The 15,777-nt window shown below is 38.9% G+C and overlaps 1 protein-coding gene across 1 annotated transcript in view; it reads left to right on the top strand.

Annotated features, from left to right (window-relative positions):
* LOC139130282 (protein capicua homolog) overlaps nt 1-12,375 on the top strand; it is a 55,725-nt gene extending 43,350 nt beyond the window's left edge. The window contains 6 exon segments of the mRNA XM_070696035.1: nt 209-1,035; nt 2,304-2,551; nt 5,797-5,939; nt 6,616-6,819; nt 7,550-7,690; nt 8,076-12,375. Coding sequence (XP_070552136.1) covers nt 209-1,035; nt 2,304-2,551; nt 5,797-5,939; nt 6,616-6,819; nt 7,550-7,690; nt 8,076-8,410 — 1,898 coding nt within the window. The 3' untranslated portion in view covers nt 8,411-12,375.
* Nucleotides 12,376-15,777: the final 3,402 nt, after the last annotated feature.

Genomic DNA, 15,777 nt, shown 5'->3' with positions numbered 1-15,777 from the left:
TTTTTGACAATAAGATTTCATGATGCAACATACTTTAGGGAGAAAGAGAAAAAGGAAAGATGTTTTTCTAGAACAGAAAACTAGAAAGTATCATCAACAGTAACAGCTTTTGTCCCATGAACTGGGCTGAATAGCTTTATATATTGGTTAGTACAACTTGTTTATGTTTGTCATGGTACTGAAACGTTTATCTGCATTCTCTTCCCAGGTGTGGTTAGTATAAAGCAGTCGCCGAGCAACACTGTTACCATGACAATGGAAACCAAGCCAGAACAAAGTAACCAGTCGGGTACAAAACGGGTCAAGGCACCCCTCGCATCCATTCCCGTCGCCAGTCCCAAAACATTTCAGATGACCAAGGCACAAATGCCAGTGACTCTCACCATGGCGCCGGTTACCACGGAGATGCTGGTCGCCAGGCAACCGCAGCAAGTGCAGGTCACCAGGCAAGAGGACAGTGGCGGTCAATATGAGAAGTCGGATGCCGGTCATAACTTAGTGACGGATCTATCAAAGAGAGTCATGGGTAATATTCTGAATCCACCGGAAGCTCCCAGGACGACTGCCACCATCCAGCCCAGGATCCAGACTTTACCGATGTGCGTACCGGAAAATAGTGCGACACGGTCTTTGTTATCTGCGACAATGGCCGGACGGAACATCCCGACGGGAACCATGGCTGGAATAGCCGGCATAACTTCAACTGGAGTGAGTAGCATGCCGGGGACGCTGCCGGGCCCCATGGTTGGAATGACAGTGCCGGGATCAGTGGCGGGAATGACGGGTATTGCAGGAAGTCTGACTGGAATCACCAGTATGTCTGGTCAGATCACCAGGCCAGGCATCGCCGGAGCAGTGCAGCCTGGAATAACCAGTGTGATACCGGTTATGCCGGCAATGGTGGGGAACGGTGGGAATTCGCCGGCGTCCATTGGTGGCGACTCTGATGGGAAACCACAGAGAGCCTGCAAGGGAAAGAGATACAAAGAAATTGTAGCAGAATCAGGGATGAAATCTATCAAGAGAGACAAAAAGGTTGGTAGTGCTGTTTTCTTAGTCATTCCTTGACCTCACTGTAGAAGCAATGCAGATCTTAAAGGAAAGAATGTTCATAATTGACCTCAGAGGGCGCTCTTCAACACTGAAGGCCTTCACGTGATCAGTGTAGTTTTCTGTTTCATTCAGTGTCCTGTGCAGTTGCCGTGTCATTACAATAATTGCAGTGCAGATCTCAAAAGAAAAAAATGTTCTCAATTGACTCTTAGGGCGCTCTTCAATGTTGAGGGATGTCAAGAGATTGATGTGGTTGACTGTTTCATTCAGTCTCAAGGTGTCATTTCATCAAGATTACACGGAAAGAAATAGAAATGTTTTTGTGATTTGAGAGATCACTTGAGCTAACATAACTGAACTGTCTAATCCTTGCAAGTTCAATAAGACATTCTGTGTGGTCTTTTTAAAGATCTTTTGATGTGCAGTGTGTTTTCCGTTCCATTTACCATTTTGTGATGGTGGAAATGGGTCAACACAGCCAATATTGTGTGATGTGTTCTGTGTATGACTAGTGTTTAACTTATCAACCCACCTGGTTAACGTATTATGTCTACGATATGTGTGGTAACCCAACCTGACCCCAGAAAAACATGCTGACCCTGAATGTTTTTTTCTCATTTCAAAAAATATTGAGTTCACCCTCTAGAAGTTACCATATTTTATGGGTCTCAGCCAATAAAAATGAAAATTAAAAAATGTGTTCCTCTGACCTACCTATCCTGATTTTAGGATGCTTGTAACCAGAAACAGGTATATTTTATTTAGCATACTGTTATTTTGTGCATGTAAATTTTATGGTGTATTTGTCAACAATAACATTGCATATTTTACTCACTGCTTTGTGTTTGCAAGGTTAGTGGTTTGTATATTAACTGTTTGAGAACTAAACCCAAGTTTTGTTGCTTTACAAAACATAGCCCAGGTAATTTCTTTTCAGGTTCAAACGTGTTGTTTTTTCAGATTTTTCTACAAATTTCAATTGAAAACTGTATACTTTAAAAAGTTATGTGCATTTGGTCCAAAACTGTCATTAGGAATTACAGAAGAATTCACAAAAAGCGATAAAATGTAGCACTGAAATTTTGGTGGGAGAAATTACAGCAGTCAAAGGCTAGGGCAAATGCAGCGGAATAAATACAACATTAAAATTAACTGCTATGTCCCTAGAAACTATAAACTGGATGACAACCGGGTTATTTTATCTGCTCAAATTAAAATATGGCACCCATCATCATCTGTCCAACTGCCAGGTTGTCAGGACAACGGATAGTACTGATGAAGGCTCTCCAGCTCCTCAGCCGGTTCTGCCACCACCACCGTTGCCACCAGCAACAGACAAGCACAGGCACCAGAAACCACCTCCATTGCCTCCTGCGAGCACGGCAACCACCCAAGCAGAAAGCAAGTTTGAGGGCACTGTTCCCATGGAGTCTGAGCTGCCAACCACGCCAACTACCAAAGGCATACTGAAGAGGAACATCGATGATGGAATGGAAAGGTTGGTAAAATGTTTCCTCCATGGACCACAGAGAGACAAGATAGCAAGACTAAAGACAAGCTCACATAAGCAGTATTTGCATTAATCTCTTGTTAACTAGGAGTTACCTCTGGTTAGGATAGAGTTCTTAGAGAAACAAGTCATTGTCAATGACATAGTCCCCACTTGTAATAGGAGTATTAGTCTTGATGGGGCAGGGAAATGAGGTCATTAAGAAGTATCACTGGAGTGTATATGTTCAGATCTATGGACACATACGTCTATGTCATTGTTCCCAATTTGAAACAAGAGGCATGTATAAGTTATGGTTCTAAATCAGGAAAAAAGATCAGACCTCTAGTTGTATTGGCCAGCCAAGAAATACATATGTGCATAATAAATGAGGTACAAGATGTGACATCTTAAGGTCTATTATCCTATCAAAATCAAAGCGTAAAGAACTTGTGGTTACTGAGATATGCATATATATGCATATTGAAGGTCAAAGGTCATCAAGGTCACGTGACATTTTGAAAAAAACATTGTATTGCTAATTAATCCATATATGCCAAAATTCAGACCTCCAGCTCTATTGGCTTGGCCACAATTATATATGGGCATAGTTAACGAGGTTAAGCATGTGTTGTCATAAGGTCTTCCATCCTACTCAATATAAAGGACATAGCACTTGTGGTTACTTATTTATTGACATTATCGTGTATTGTAGGTAAAAGGTTATAGAGGTCACATGACATTTTGTCAAAAATTTCTATCCTATAGTCTATCCCTATATACTAAAATCGTACATTTACCTCTATTGGCTTGCTCAAAATTAGATATGCACATAATTAATGAGGTACAATATGTGGCGTCATAAGGTGTCCCATCATACCAAATATGAAGGGTGTAGCATTAATGGTTCCTGAGTTATGGACAATATGTATATTTGAGGTCAAAGGTCACCGAGGTCACATGACATTTTGTCAAAAAAATTGTATTGCTAAGTTATCCCTACATACCAAAAATCATACCTCTAGCTCTATTGGCTCGCTCAAAGTTAGATATGCGCATAATTAATGAAGAACATTATGTGGCGTCATAAGCTGTCCCATCATACCAAATATGAAGGGTCTAGCACTTGTGGTTACTGAGTTATGGACAAATATGTATATTTGAGGTCAAAGGTCACCAAGGTCACATGACATTTTGTCAAAAAAATTGTATTGCAAAGTTATCCATATATACCAAAAATCAGACCTCTAGCTCTATTGGCTCGCTCAAAATTAGATATGTGCATAATTAATGAGGTACAATATGTGGCGTCATAAGGTGTCCCATCATACCAAATACGAAGAGTGTAGCACTTGTGGTTACTGAGTTATGCACAAATTTGTATATTTGAGGTCAAGGGTCATTGAGGTCACGTGACATTTTGTCAAAAAAATTGTATTGCTAAGTTATCCCTACAAACCAAAAATCAGACCTCTGGCTCTATTGGCTCGCTCAAAATTAGATATGCACATAATTAATGAGGAACAATATGTGGCGTCATAAGCTGTCCCATCATACCAAATATGAAGGGTGTAGCATTAGTGATTACTGAGTTATGGACAAATATGTATATTTGAGGTCAAAGGTCACCAAGATAACGTGACATTTTTAAAAAAAAATTGTATTGCTAAGTTATCCATATATACCAAAAATCAGACCTCTAGCTCTATTGGCTCTCTCAAAATTAGATATGCACATAATTAATGAGGTACAATATGTGGCGTCATAGGGTGTCCCATCATACCATATATGAAAGTTTTAGCACTTGTGGTTACTGAGTTATGGACAAATATGTATATTCGAGGTCAAAGGTCACCAAGGTCACGTGACATTTGTCAAAGTGTCTGAGATATCTGCGTGAACGGATGGACTCACATGGATGGACTCACGGACTGACATGACCCAATCTATGAGCCCCCTGGATTTTATCTGTGGGGACTAAAAACTGTGTCACTGCATCCTTTTTGCAATATGAATACTATGAGAAACTAAATTGTTATTTTTCTTGGCCTTATACATGGGAGTCTATGGAGATCTGCCTTATACATGGGAGTCTATGGACTGCCTTGTACATGGGAGTCTATGGACTTCCTTATACATGGGAGTCTATGGACTTCCTTATACATGGGAGTCTATAGACCGCCTTACACATGGGAGTCTATGGACTGCCTTATACATGGGAGTCTATGGACTGCCTTATACATGGGAGTCTATGGACTTCCTTATACATGGGAGTCTATGGACTGCCTTATACATGGGAGTCTATGGACGGCCTTATACATGGGAGTCTATGGACGGCCTTATACATGGGAGTCTATGGACGGCCTTATACATGGGAGTCTATGGACGGCCTTATACATGGGAGTCTATGGACTGCCTTATACATGGGAGTCTATGGACTTCCTTATACATGGGAGTCTATGGACTGCCTTATACATGGGAGTCTATAGACCGCCTTATACATGGGAGTCTATGGACTGCCTTATACATGGGAGTCTATGGACTGCCTTATACATGGGAGTCTATGGACTTCCTTATACATGGGAGTCTATGGACTGCCTTATACATGGGAGTCTATGGACGGCCTTATACATGGGAGTCTATGGACGGCCTTATACATGGGAGTCTATGGACGGCCTTATACATGGGAGTCTATGGACTGACTGCCTTATACATGGGAGTCTATGGAGGTGAAAACTAAAAAGTCCTCTAACACCGCCAAATTTGATCGCATTGTGAAACAAATCGACGTGCATCTGTATGAGGTAGGGTACTATCCTTGTACCAAGTTTGAACGAAATCGCTCCAGGCGTCTCTGAGATATCTGCGTGAACGGACGGACGGACGGACGGACGCACGCACGGACGGACGGACGGACGCACGGACATGACCAAACCTATAAGTCCCCCCGGACGGTGTCCGTGGGGACTAAAAAGACCCTTTAGAAAACTTGTTTTAGTCAATATCCTCACTCCTACAAACTAATTTTGTTTCCCAACAAATGACTTACAAGGTCTGTGTTGTTCGTATTTTATGTATGTTACAAAATTTTTCCTCAAAGTCAACTGTTCACCTGCAGAAGGTCAATCGGGAATAAGACAATTATCAGAGAAACTCTGTATTGCACTGCACCTTTAAATTTTCTCTTTGAGTTTTACACTGTCTTTGTATCATAGCATCATATATTTACAGACCTTTTTTTGTTGTTATTTCAGAGTTCTGGAGGAGGTGAACTTTGAAGCCAGATTTGCGGAACTGCCAGAATATCACCCAGAGGAACACCAATCAGAGGCTGCCAAGTTACAGTCACCGAGGGCGCTTGTCGGAAGTTACAGAAGAAAGAGGAAAAACTCATCAGGTATGCTTGCTGTTATTTCTTCCACAAAACTTGATGTCTCACTTTCACCCCTAAATTGCTGTTCGACTCGATTGTTTTCTATTGTAAAGATAAATGATACAGCCTGAGAGGGAATTATGTTCTCAACACTCAAGATTTCTTTGCTCTCAAGGTCAATTCCGAGAAAGCTCTGCGCATCATATAAAGCACTGTCCGCTTTCCAAGTCCACACTGATGAAAAATTTGACATATTACACGAATCGGTACAGTGTTGACTTGTGGAAATTTTCAGATATTCCAAAACTAACTTGGAGAATTCACAAAACTTAGCAAGCTAGAAGGTTTGCTGGTAAGAAATGCATTTAACGTTGAGTGCACTTCAGGGACAGATATTTGGCTCTCAAATTTCTACCTCAACAATTAGACACACCAGTAGAATCTGTCACCTTCTATATAGTGCAGCTATTAAGGTATGGTATGTCAAGAGTGGTAGCCAGATTTTGTCAGACTGTATAGTATTCACGCATAATCTGTGTAGTGAAAGATTCGTCATAATTCAGTCATACAAATAAAACTGTGTAACATCATGATTGAACACCCCTCCACCATTATGTGAACTAACATAATTGAGATAGTGTCATCAAGAACACTCCCCTACATAGCTTTCATTGACGCTTCTATCTCTTACCGTTGCCAGGGAAGTCAGAATATGATTCAGGTACGGACACGGATCCCATGTCTCCGATGAAGCTGAAGCAGAGACGTCACTCCAGCAGCTCCGAGCCGGGAACGCCAGGATTGCGCTGCGAGGAGAACATCTTCCAGTGGCCGGCGGAGAAGGCTGCCAGCGGCTCCAGTCTGGATGCCCTGGCTGAGGTTGCATCCATGCAGAGAGCTGCCGGTAAGTGTGACTAGATTGCTGTATAGGGAACCCTCTTATCATACAGGCAGAGACAATCCCCTATGAGGCTGTATATGGCCCATTGGCTCCTGTCACTTATATACGTTGGTGGACTTTGCATTTGTAAGTTGTTGGTTGCACATGAAAGAACCGACGTACCAAATCAAGAAATTCATCTCTGAAAGGGATTTCATACATTACAATGCCATCAGTGGGCTAATGTGCAGCGTTAAATAAGCCTTTATCCAATTTGGTAGCTGAATCTTACCGATATTAAAACAATGCAAATAGACTCCCTAAGTTGCTGTGAATAGTGACAATGGATCAATCAGAGAACGAACTTATTAAATTCTGCACATCAGCAGCCATCAGTTGTAGCTTAAATCTACTGCAGTGTGAACTTAAACCTGCCAACTAGAGCATAGCATCTTCATAATCCCATAAAAAAAATCAAAATTCAGAGGTTTCCTCGTGTTCCAGTGCAGTTTTTCAAATATTTTGTGACGCAACATCAAGATTCCATCAAAATTGTGATCTTTATTTTGAAATAGTGACAAATCTGCAATTATATCCATCTATTTTAGAAATGTAATGTTATGGAACATATTGCAAAATGTCACATTGTTCCTTAAGTGTCACATGACAATGAGAATCCAGTGCAATGATTGGCTCCTTTCACTTGCATACATTAGTGGATTTTGCATACATAATTTGTTGGTTTGCTCCACAGGCAAAGACGATGAAGAGGAGCTTGGTGACCCCAATGACCCTGACAGTGAGAAAGCCCCGTATTCGTCGCTGAGAAAGACACTGGACCAGAGGAGAACCCTGGTACTGCAGCTCTTTGAAGATCACGGATACTTCCCCACTGGTAAGAACAAACAAGCTATAAAAAACAAATAAACAAACAACAATGTAAACAAAATTGTTTATTATATTTTCACTACAGCCCTCTATTTTATCACATCTCATTATGGATCTGAAAGCTTTATTTGAACACATTTTCTTTGTTATTTGAAAGGAAAAGGAAATATTATACTTCTAATTCAAATGCTTGAGGGCGCTTTTTCATTCTCTATCACAAATGTTCTGGAGCTTTGGTAATTAGTAAATCAATGTTTTTTTTTCAAGTTCAGTGTTATATTGAAAACTTTTTTGTCATTCAGTGGTCGTAAAAGGAAACTTTTTATGCAAATTTTGACTAGAAAGTGAGGCTTATGCTGAAGTGTGAGTGATTGTGTTTTCCTATTTCCAAGGTCACGCAACTGCTGCTTTTCAAGCCAGGTTCAAGGAAATATTCCCGACGAAGACCTGCCTGCAGCTGAAGATCCGGGAAGTCCGGCAGAAAATCATGCAGCAGCAACAACAGCAGCAACAACAGCAGCAGGAAGAGAGAGAGATGCAGGCCAGCACTGCCGCCGTGGCCGCGGCCGCCACCACTGTGTCCCAGACCCTGGTTGTCACGCAAACACAGCCGTCGTCGACGTTGCAGTCACAGGTGGTGCTGCAGCAGCCCCACGTATCGCTGCAGCAACAGCAGTCGGCTCAGTTTGTACCCATCACCACGATAACTACCTCAAGTTCAAAGTAGACTGTGAAGGGAGTTTCACTGCAAGCAGAGTTTCTATTACATGAACATCAGTCTGGCACTGATGCTTTCCTCGTTCCTCCTCCTTCCCCCCTCAGTAGAGTGTGCCACCTCCCCTCTGATCACAGATCTTATGGTCTAATCCATGGTTTTACTGTGTCAGGTCAGATCACTTTACAGCAATGCAGGGTGGGGTTAGAAAGTCACATTTACATCATACTATTTCCAACAACCCATCTCTGTTATGTGCAGATTCAGAATTTACTACAACAGTCATAAGCAGAGTGAATATAGTCACAACTTTCAAAGCAAAGATGTTTGTTCCCACAAGGTGTAATTAGAGCTTTTGTCAGCTTTTTTTCTACTGAACAGATAAACTAGAAACATATTTACATTCAGTCAGGTAGAATTCAACCTTGCCATACAAATATATATTACATAGCTCCGCTGTGCTTTTCAAATGAATGGACAATTAGAATCTTAATCTGAAGCTAGGGCCAAAGCTTTGTCACCATATTTGGTAAGTACTGGTCGTTTGGAAATTTGGCTGAAGATATTACCATATTTGGTATTTATTGATCTTTGCAAGCTTGGGCTGATGTCATATCACCATATTTGGTAATACCATATTTGGTATTAACAGATAGTCTGTGGGGTTTTCAGAGCAGACTATTCAAGAGCTGTTTAGGATGGATAGGGGGTTTCTCAATGATGTTTTGGAGTGCATGGCACAATTTGATTTTACTATGCGAAAAGTTGATAAATTTCTGTAAAGAAAAATTGCATGATCAGCAAGTGAGGCCCTCTCTCAAAAATGTGTACAAGTTACCTTTTTGACAAGTCAATAAATAAAGCAGGGATAGAATGTAAGCCAATGAGAATGCAGGAAGAATAACCTTCAAAAGATTGTCCCCTGTAACAAGAACTCCAATTGGTTGACAGGTCAGGTAGCCAGCCTTTCTTGCAAGAAAACTACTGATGCACAACCTCCTTCATAATTTCTCATGAATTCTTAAAAATAAATCTGCGAGGAAAATTTTTCATTTGAATATTGCAGTTATTGATTCACTATATAATTTCATTAGGAAATTTATAGTATAATTTCGTTTTGAGTGTGTGATAATGTCTATCGATATATTCTAAAATTCTGAAATATATGTTTTCTATCGTTGAGACTTTAAGAAAAATTGGACTGTATACTTTGTTGAGAATGCATGTAGAAATTAATCAACATTATGATTGTTTATCAATTTACATCCATAGTACCTCCCCCCATAATGAGAAAATATTGTAATGTACAATTCCCATGTGTTTGGTCTGACGGATCAGTCTACTTCAGTGTAGGGTGTTCCACTTGCACAGATTGATTAATGAAGAATCAATTTATATCTATTTTTATTTTTTTCATAGCAAACATGGGAACTCTTTCTTCATTTTATGCCATGATGAGGGCAAGTTAATTGTACTGATTCTGTGCATTTCTCAAAAAACAAGCAGACAAACCAGGTTTGCTTTCCCACCATGAATCTTCAGTAACCAGAAGGCATGTGCAGATACTGCCCTCTCAGGCCATATCAATGGAGCCTTTTGTTTTTATTTTGTTTCTCTGTGCAGGTCCAATGTCACTCTCGTTAGATAGAAGTATCACTATCTATTTGATACAGTGTTTTGTAATCTCAAAAGGTGTAGTTTTCCCCCCGTAAATGCACAGATGAAAATGCACCATCCCCTTTTTCATGAGAACGCTGAAATTTACCTTCCATAGACAGGAATATGTCAATACAAAAAGGTAACTTTCTTTGCTTTGTGCTAGCCACTGATATTAGGGTAATATGCAAGCTTCACAGAAATGTTGTTAATTAAAAAAGGGCAACTCTGTGCATGTGAATAGAGTATTTTGGTTTTATTTTGTAATCAATGTTTCGCGACATTTTTTTGTAGCGACTTACTTATTTTTGTAGGCATTCTAGCCTACCTTTTTTTAATTTTGTGGTACAATTGGATGCTATATTTTGTATGTTTCACCTGTGATGTTTGCCTGCATCCATTCCTTGTTTTGCAAGATTCAATCGTAATAATGTTGTCACTAATTGTTCAGCTAAAGAGAAACGATCACCCTCCCTCCTTCCCTAAACAATAGTCTAACCCTATTGTCGTCAGTGGACTTGTCCACATGAAAAAGGGGATGAAAGCTAAGAAAGTGTGAGCGACTCACAATCAAATGTGAGGCTCTTTCACGAATACCAGCGTTACATCAAAAAGAACCTCTACCCCCCCCCCCCCCCCACCAAATCAAATCCTCTATTTAGAGTCTTACTGTGTGTGTCGTAGTTATCTCTCTTAGATCACCACAATCACAAGAAGCATTGCAAAATTTGAAGACCACACATTCGACAAAAATGAAATACCAACAGAGTATAACCATCTGATAATTTGCAGTGCAATATTCAGCTAGCAATACCTTGATCTCACTGAAACTCGTGCTCAGAATGTAGCAATCAAGAGAAGCAATGAGATCGCTTGTAGATATACTTGCAGTTTGTATTATAGAATTCTAATATAAAGAAAAAATAACTATTTTAGATTTGTCCTTTTAGATACTATAGATATTAATATCTAATTATAACTGGCATATAGTGGTACTTGGTATATGCGCAGGTTGTATTTTTCAGAAACTTTACTTTGCTTTCCAAGAAAAGATGAGACAAATTTCTGACTCCTTCTTCGTTCTTGAGATACAATCTTTTCCTTTTTATGTGAAAATATTCCAGCCTAGCTGACCCTTGTTGCTTTTGTCTACTTTAATAAACTTTTCATCACGTGATCAAGAAATTTGTCACATTTGTTGCTCTTACAACTCAGCTACCGTCAGGTGATTCTGCCGCACCTGGTTGTATCCAATCATTGCCAGCTTCTCCAGTCATGTGACATGTGTTGTCCAATCAGTACTGGTGTTCTTATTTTTATCTTGTTGGTAGGTGCTGCTGTATGATGTTGCATACCCTATGCACGTCACTGTCAAATTGGCTTCATTAGCCGTTGAGAGTCAGCCAATGTTATCTTGTAACAGCTAAGTCATGGCTATCTATTTCAGTGAATTTAGTTTCATTCAGGACTTTTCGACCTTTCACACCTGACCATGTCATGTGATTACATTTCAACCAATCAGACTCAAGGCCCACTTCTCCTATGATATATGTTAATGGAGCCGGGTCTGGAGTTGTACGTACAAGCCATCAAATTTCACACGAGTTGTACCGGTATACTGTGAGACCTCAAAATCCATTAAAGCAAAAAAGACAATTCAATCCTCATGTCAATGAATTGTGGTACAAACCAGCGGCGGCCAAGTAACTGATGGTAGTTGAGTTTGTGGCGCAAAATAAATTTTTCTGAGATGAGCTATTTTGTAGAATATAAATTGGGTGTTTAGCATTTTTTATGTTGCTTACGGCCTACAGGGAAAAAAATACCCACCCTAGGTTATAATATAAACACAAAAAACATGAAAGAAACAGCAAAATAAAATATAAATGTTTTGTGTTAAGCTTTTGTCACAGCACAGTGTGTTTATTTTACAATTCAGAAAAAAGTGCAGATTTGGCAAGGAAAGTCTTAAGACGTGCAGACTTGAATATTTTTTTTCTTTTCCTTCTTTTTTTTATTTTTACTTTAAAAACTGACTGTGCAATGTCCTAGATTTTGTGAAGTGTCAGGGGTTTCCTTACACTATGTTATCGGCTGAGCTTTGTTGGCACTGTGTTGTATCAGTGGCCCAAGATTGTTATATTTTTGAGAAAAGAGAAACAAAGCAATGGAAATTATTTACTGATGTCGAGAAGAAAAGAGGAAAAAAAATGTTTTATTGTTATTTGTGTATACATGGATGTGTGCATGCTCATTTTGTTTTGTTTTTTTGAAAAAAAAAGAAATAAAAGTTTTTTTGTTGCTGTGTACTAGTAAACACATTGCAGCGTCAGTGTCATTTTGTGTGTGATTGAAAGTAGAGTGATTTAGATCCCCTTGACTACAGCTGTGTTGTGAAACTACTGCACCACACATACTGTGTGAAATACTTTAATACAGGATGTGGCCCGCATTTTCCAACACTCTAGGTATTCATCCTGGGGCTGGGGCTGGAAATTTCCAGCGTTCAAGGCAGTCACCAGTTGTTATTATGCAGACCAGGGTCTTACACATACACCTGTAAATTCCCTGAAAGTCCTGGAATTTTAAGGCCTCCTGGAAACTCCTTGATAATGAAGTCCTGGAGAATTCTTGAAAATGTAGAATGCCACCCAAAATCTTCCAAAATTGCAAAAGATGAGTGGTTCATGACATAAAAGTGACATGTAAGATGGAATGGTGGACACAAAAATCCCTAAAAATTGCTGAATGGATCCTTTAATTTTGTGTGACTTTGAGTGTATGGACCATGACAGACACTGTTTAAGTTTCAGTGAGAGTATTTGTATAATGCTTGAAATACATATCTATGTAATTGGCAAACCAGAATTTACAAGACAACTCCTGGCAATAGTACAAATAATGCTTCAAATCTGCCAAGTTGAGTAGAGGACATAGAAGCAACCTATGAAACAGTAGCAGAAATGAAAAACGCTGAAGCAAAGTACAGAAACATATTTGTTGCACAGTTCTCAGATAATGATAGAATCTCTGGCGTGGTTTTACCAAAAAAAATTACCAGCGAGGTCTCACCCAAAGCATGCATACTATACTTTCTGATAAGTAAATAATACTTTCATTTTGAATGAACTCGTTTGGACATGACTCATTCAGAGTGAGTGACGTTTCCCCTTCCGTAAAACAGGAAACCAAACTTAGAAATGCATTTTGTATGCAAAACTGCAAAAAGTCTGCAAATCTTAAAACATCACTACAACAGGAAAGCCACTTTGATGACCAATTCACCTGTGTTTACAGACGTTTCATATTTCTTTGATGGTGGCAAATCCAGTCATTTTTTAAGTCTCATAAAATCGCACCAATAAAAAAACCCCCACAATTTTCACGTCTAAATAATGATTAAAGACCCAGCAAGGTGACTTAAGTAGTTACGTATTATCTTTAAAGTTTCTGTAATAAAATGTCTTCAAGGTTACCAGCCTACTTCTGAATCTATTTCAGTTTGCATACAAATTATTAACACCATAATGCACCTGCCAGCCAAGTCTTCTCATGGATTACAGCTCAGTGTTCAACGTGACCATTCCTGGGAAACTTTTTGATAAAGTCTATCAAATCTATAGGCTATAGGCTACAGTCTGTTAGGCCTGGAGGTAAAATATCAAACTCAACTATTTACCGGTACACATCAACGCTGTGTTCTATCATCAAAGTTGTAGTCTTCTGGTTTACCAGTGTTTGAGTCCGTCAGAAGAATATGTGTACAAAGCTCAAAATGGCAGGTGACAGTAGAGTGATCAAACTGACTACAAATGGCAAAACAACTAGGTTACTTCTGTCACTCAAATAATACCAGGAGGCAATCAAAGAGCTACTGGTTAGAATTGCTTCTACTTTACTAAATTCTTAAATATTTCTTTTCTCAAAAGCATCAAACAATCAGCAACATTGTATGCATGGTGGGTTCTTTCTGTGGCTGGCCATTATTTGAGAGTTCTTCGTTTCATTAAAAAAATGGATACAACATGTAATGTTAGTTTCTGTCCAGTTACAACAAATTCTTGTAGGGATATCAAGAAAATTAATTTCATCAAACTGTTCATCTCTTACCTGTTTTCTTGCCTGGAATAATTATTGTTCTTTGTCTCTACCCTGACAATACTTTCTCTCTCTGCACAGTGACCAATCACTACCCATGCTCACTGTTTGTTTGTGACGATGGGGCTTGATGCTAATTACATCGTGCTGTGCCTGAATATTTTTTTACTGAAATCTTTGACAAGACTTTTAGAAATAAAATTCAAAATTGGTAATTTGTGATCATGAATAATATAATTTGAAATATAAAATCCGCAAGTCAAAGGATCAGACTCACAGAATTTAAAAATGCACACATGCTGCCAGGATGAAATTTGTTCCAATTTCAGTCAGCCAATGTCACACATGCACTGTATTCAGGGACAAACTATTAACCCTTTAAACCCTCAGAAAAAAAATGTCCATATGACATCATAGGTTGCCAAGGGGTCAGGGTGCAAAGGGTAATTATAATCAGGACTGTATGATTTGACTATCAATGAGATATATCAGTGGTGATTGGATGTCACATTTGGCGTCTGGCGGTGGGATAATCACACAAACTATGCATGATTCACAGTAATGGAGATATCCCATGATTCATTATGATCTGTACCATTGGGGATCCTCAGTGAAGTCTGCCATGTCTCCCATGAGATATCCCATGATTCATTATACAATTTGTACCATTGGATATCCCTCAGTGGAATCTAGTATGCCTTGCATGTGCACACAAATACATACACTGGTTTCAATGTTTTTTAAATGTTGCACATCATTATTCTCAATGTCCATTTCAAATGTTTGGAAAATTATTCTTGATTGAAAAAGATCACATTTTTGTAAAATTTCCCACTGATTGTGTCTGCAGCCAAACAGAATGATGAGATGGAAAACAGGAAGTTTGGTTGCACCTGTTTTATAAAATAAAAAGATGATTTTTCCCATGGAAAGGGCTAGTACTAAATACATGCTAACTTTCCTAAGAGCTAGAATCTGTCCTTCAGTTTGTCATAACTTACATCCCAAAAGCATGGCATTTATAATATCTGCAGAATACGACTTTACGCTTCATCTTTAATGGTTATTTTGAAATTTTTGACTGAAATATCTTGATATACATGTACCTTTACTAGATGTACTTAAACAATAACATAGAGAACTGAAAAAGTTATGAGAAAAGTAACCTTCATTGGTATAAATCAAACAGAATTGTGGGTAATTTATTATACTGTTTGATTGTTAAAGCTCCATAAGCTGTATCTTTTGGCTATTTTTTCAGAACTTTTGTTTTGTGGTTTCCCTACACTTTCTGCATTGAATCCCTAAACTGTAATTTAATGCCAAGTATTTAGCATATCAACACAACCTATATGAGTATAATCTACATTGTTATTGTTGAAAATTGTATTCAAGTCCGGACTAGAATTCATTTGTAAACAATAAACAATGATCACTACACACATACAAGCTGTGTTGACAAAAAGAATACTCGAAATTTCAGCATGACAAACGGATTAGGGTCAGACACGGTAGTTGATATACAGAAGCAGAATACTGGAAAACTTGCCACAAGTTACAGCTTATGTCCCTTTAACACACACAGCTTATTATTTTCTATAACAGAAGCACAACCACAACAAAGA

This window comes from Ptychodera flava, chromosome 3 (assembly GCF_041260155.1).
Source record: "Ptychodera flava strain L36383 chromosome 3, AS_Pfla_20210202, whole genome shotgun sequence".
Classification (NCBI taxonomy): Eukaryota; Metazoa; Hemichordata; class Enteropneusta; family Ptychoderidae; genus Ptychodera; species Ptychodera flava.
This window is presented reverse-complemented; position numbering and strand designations above follow the sequence as displayed.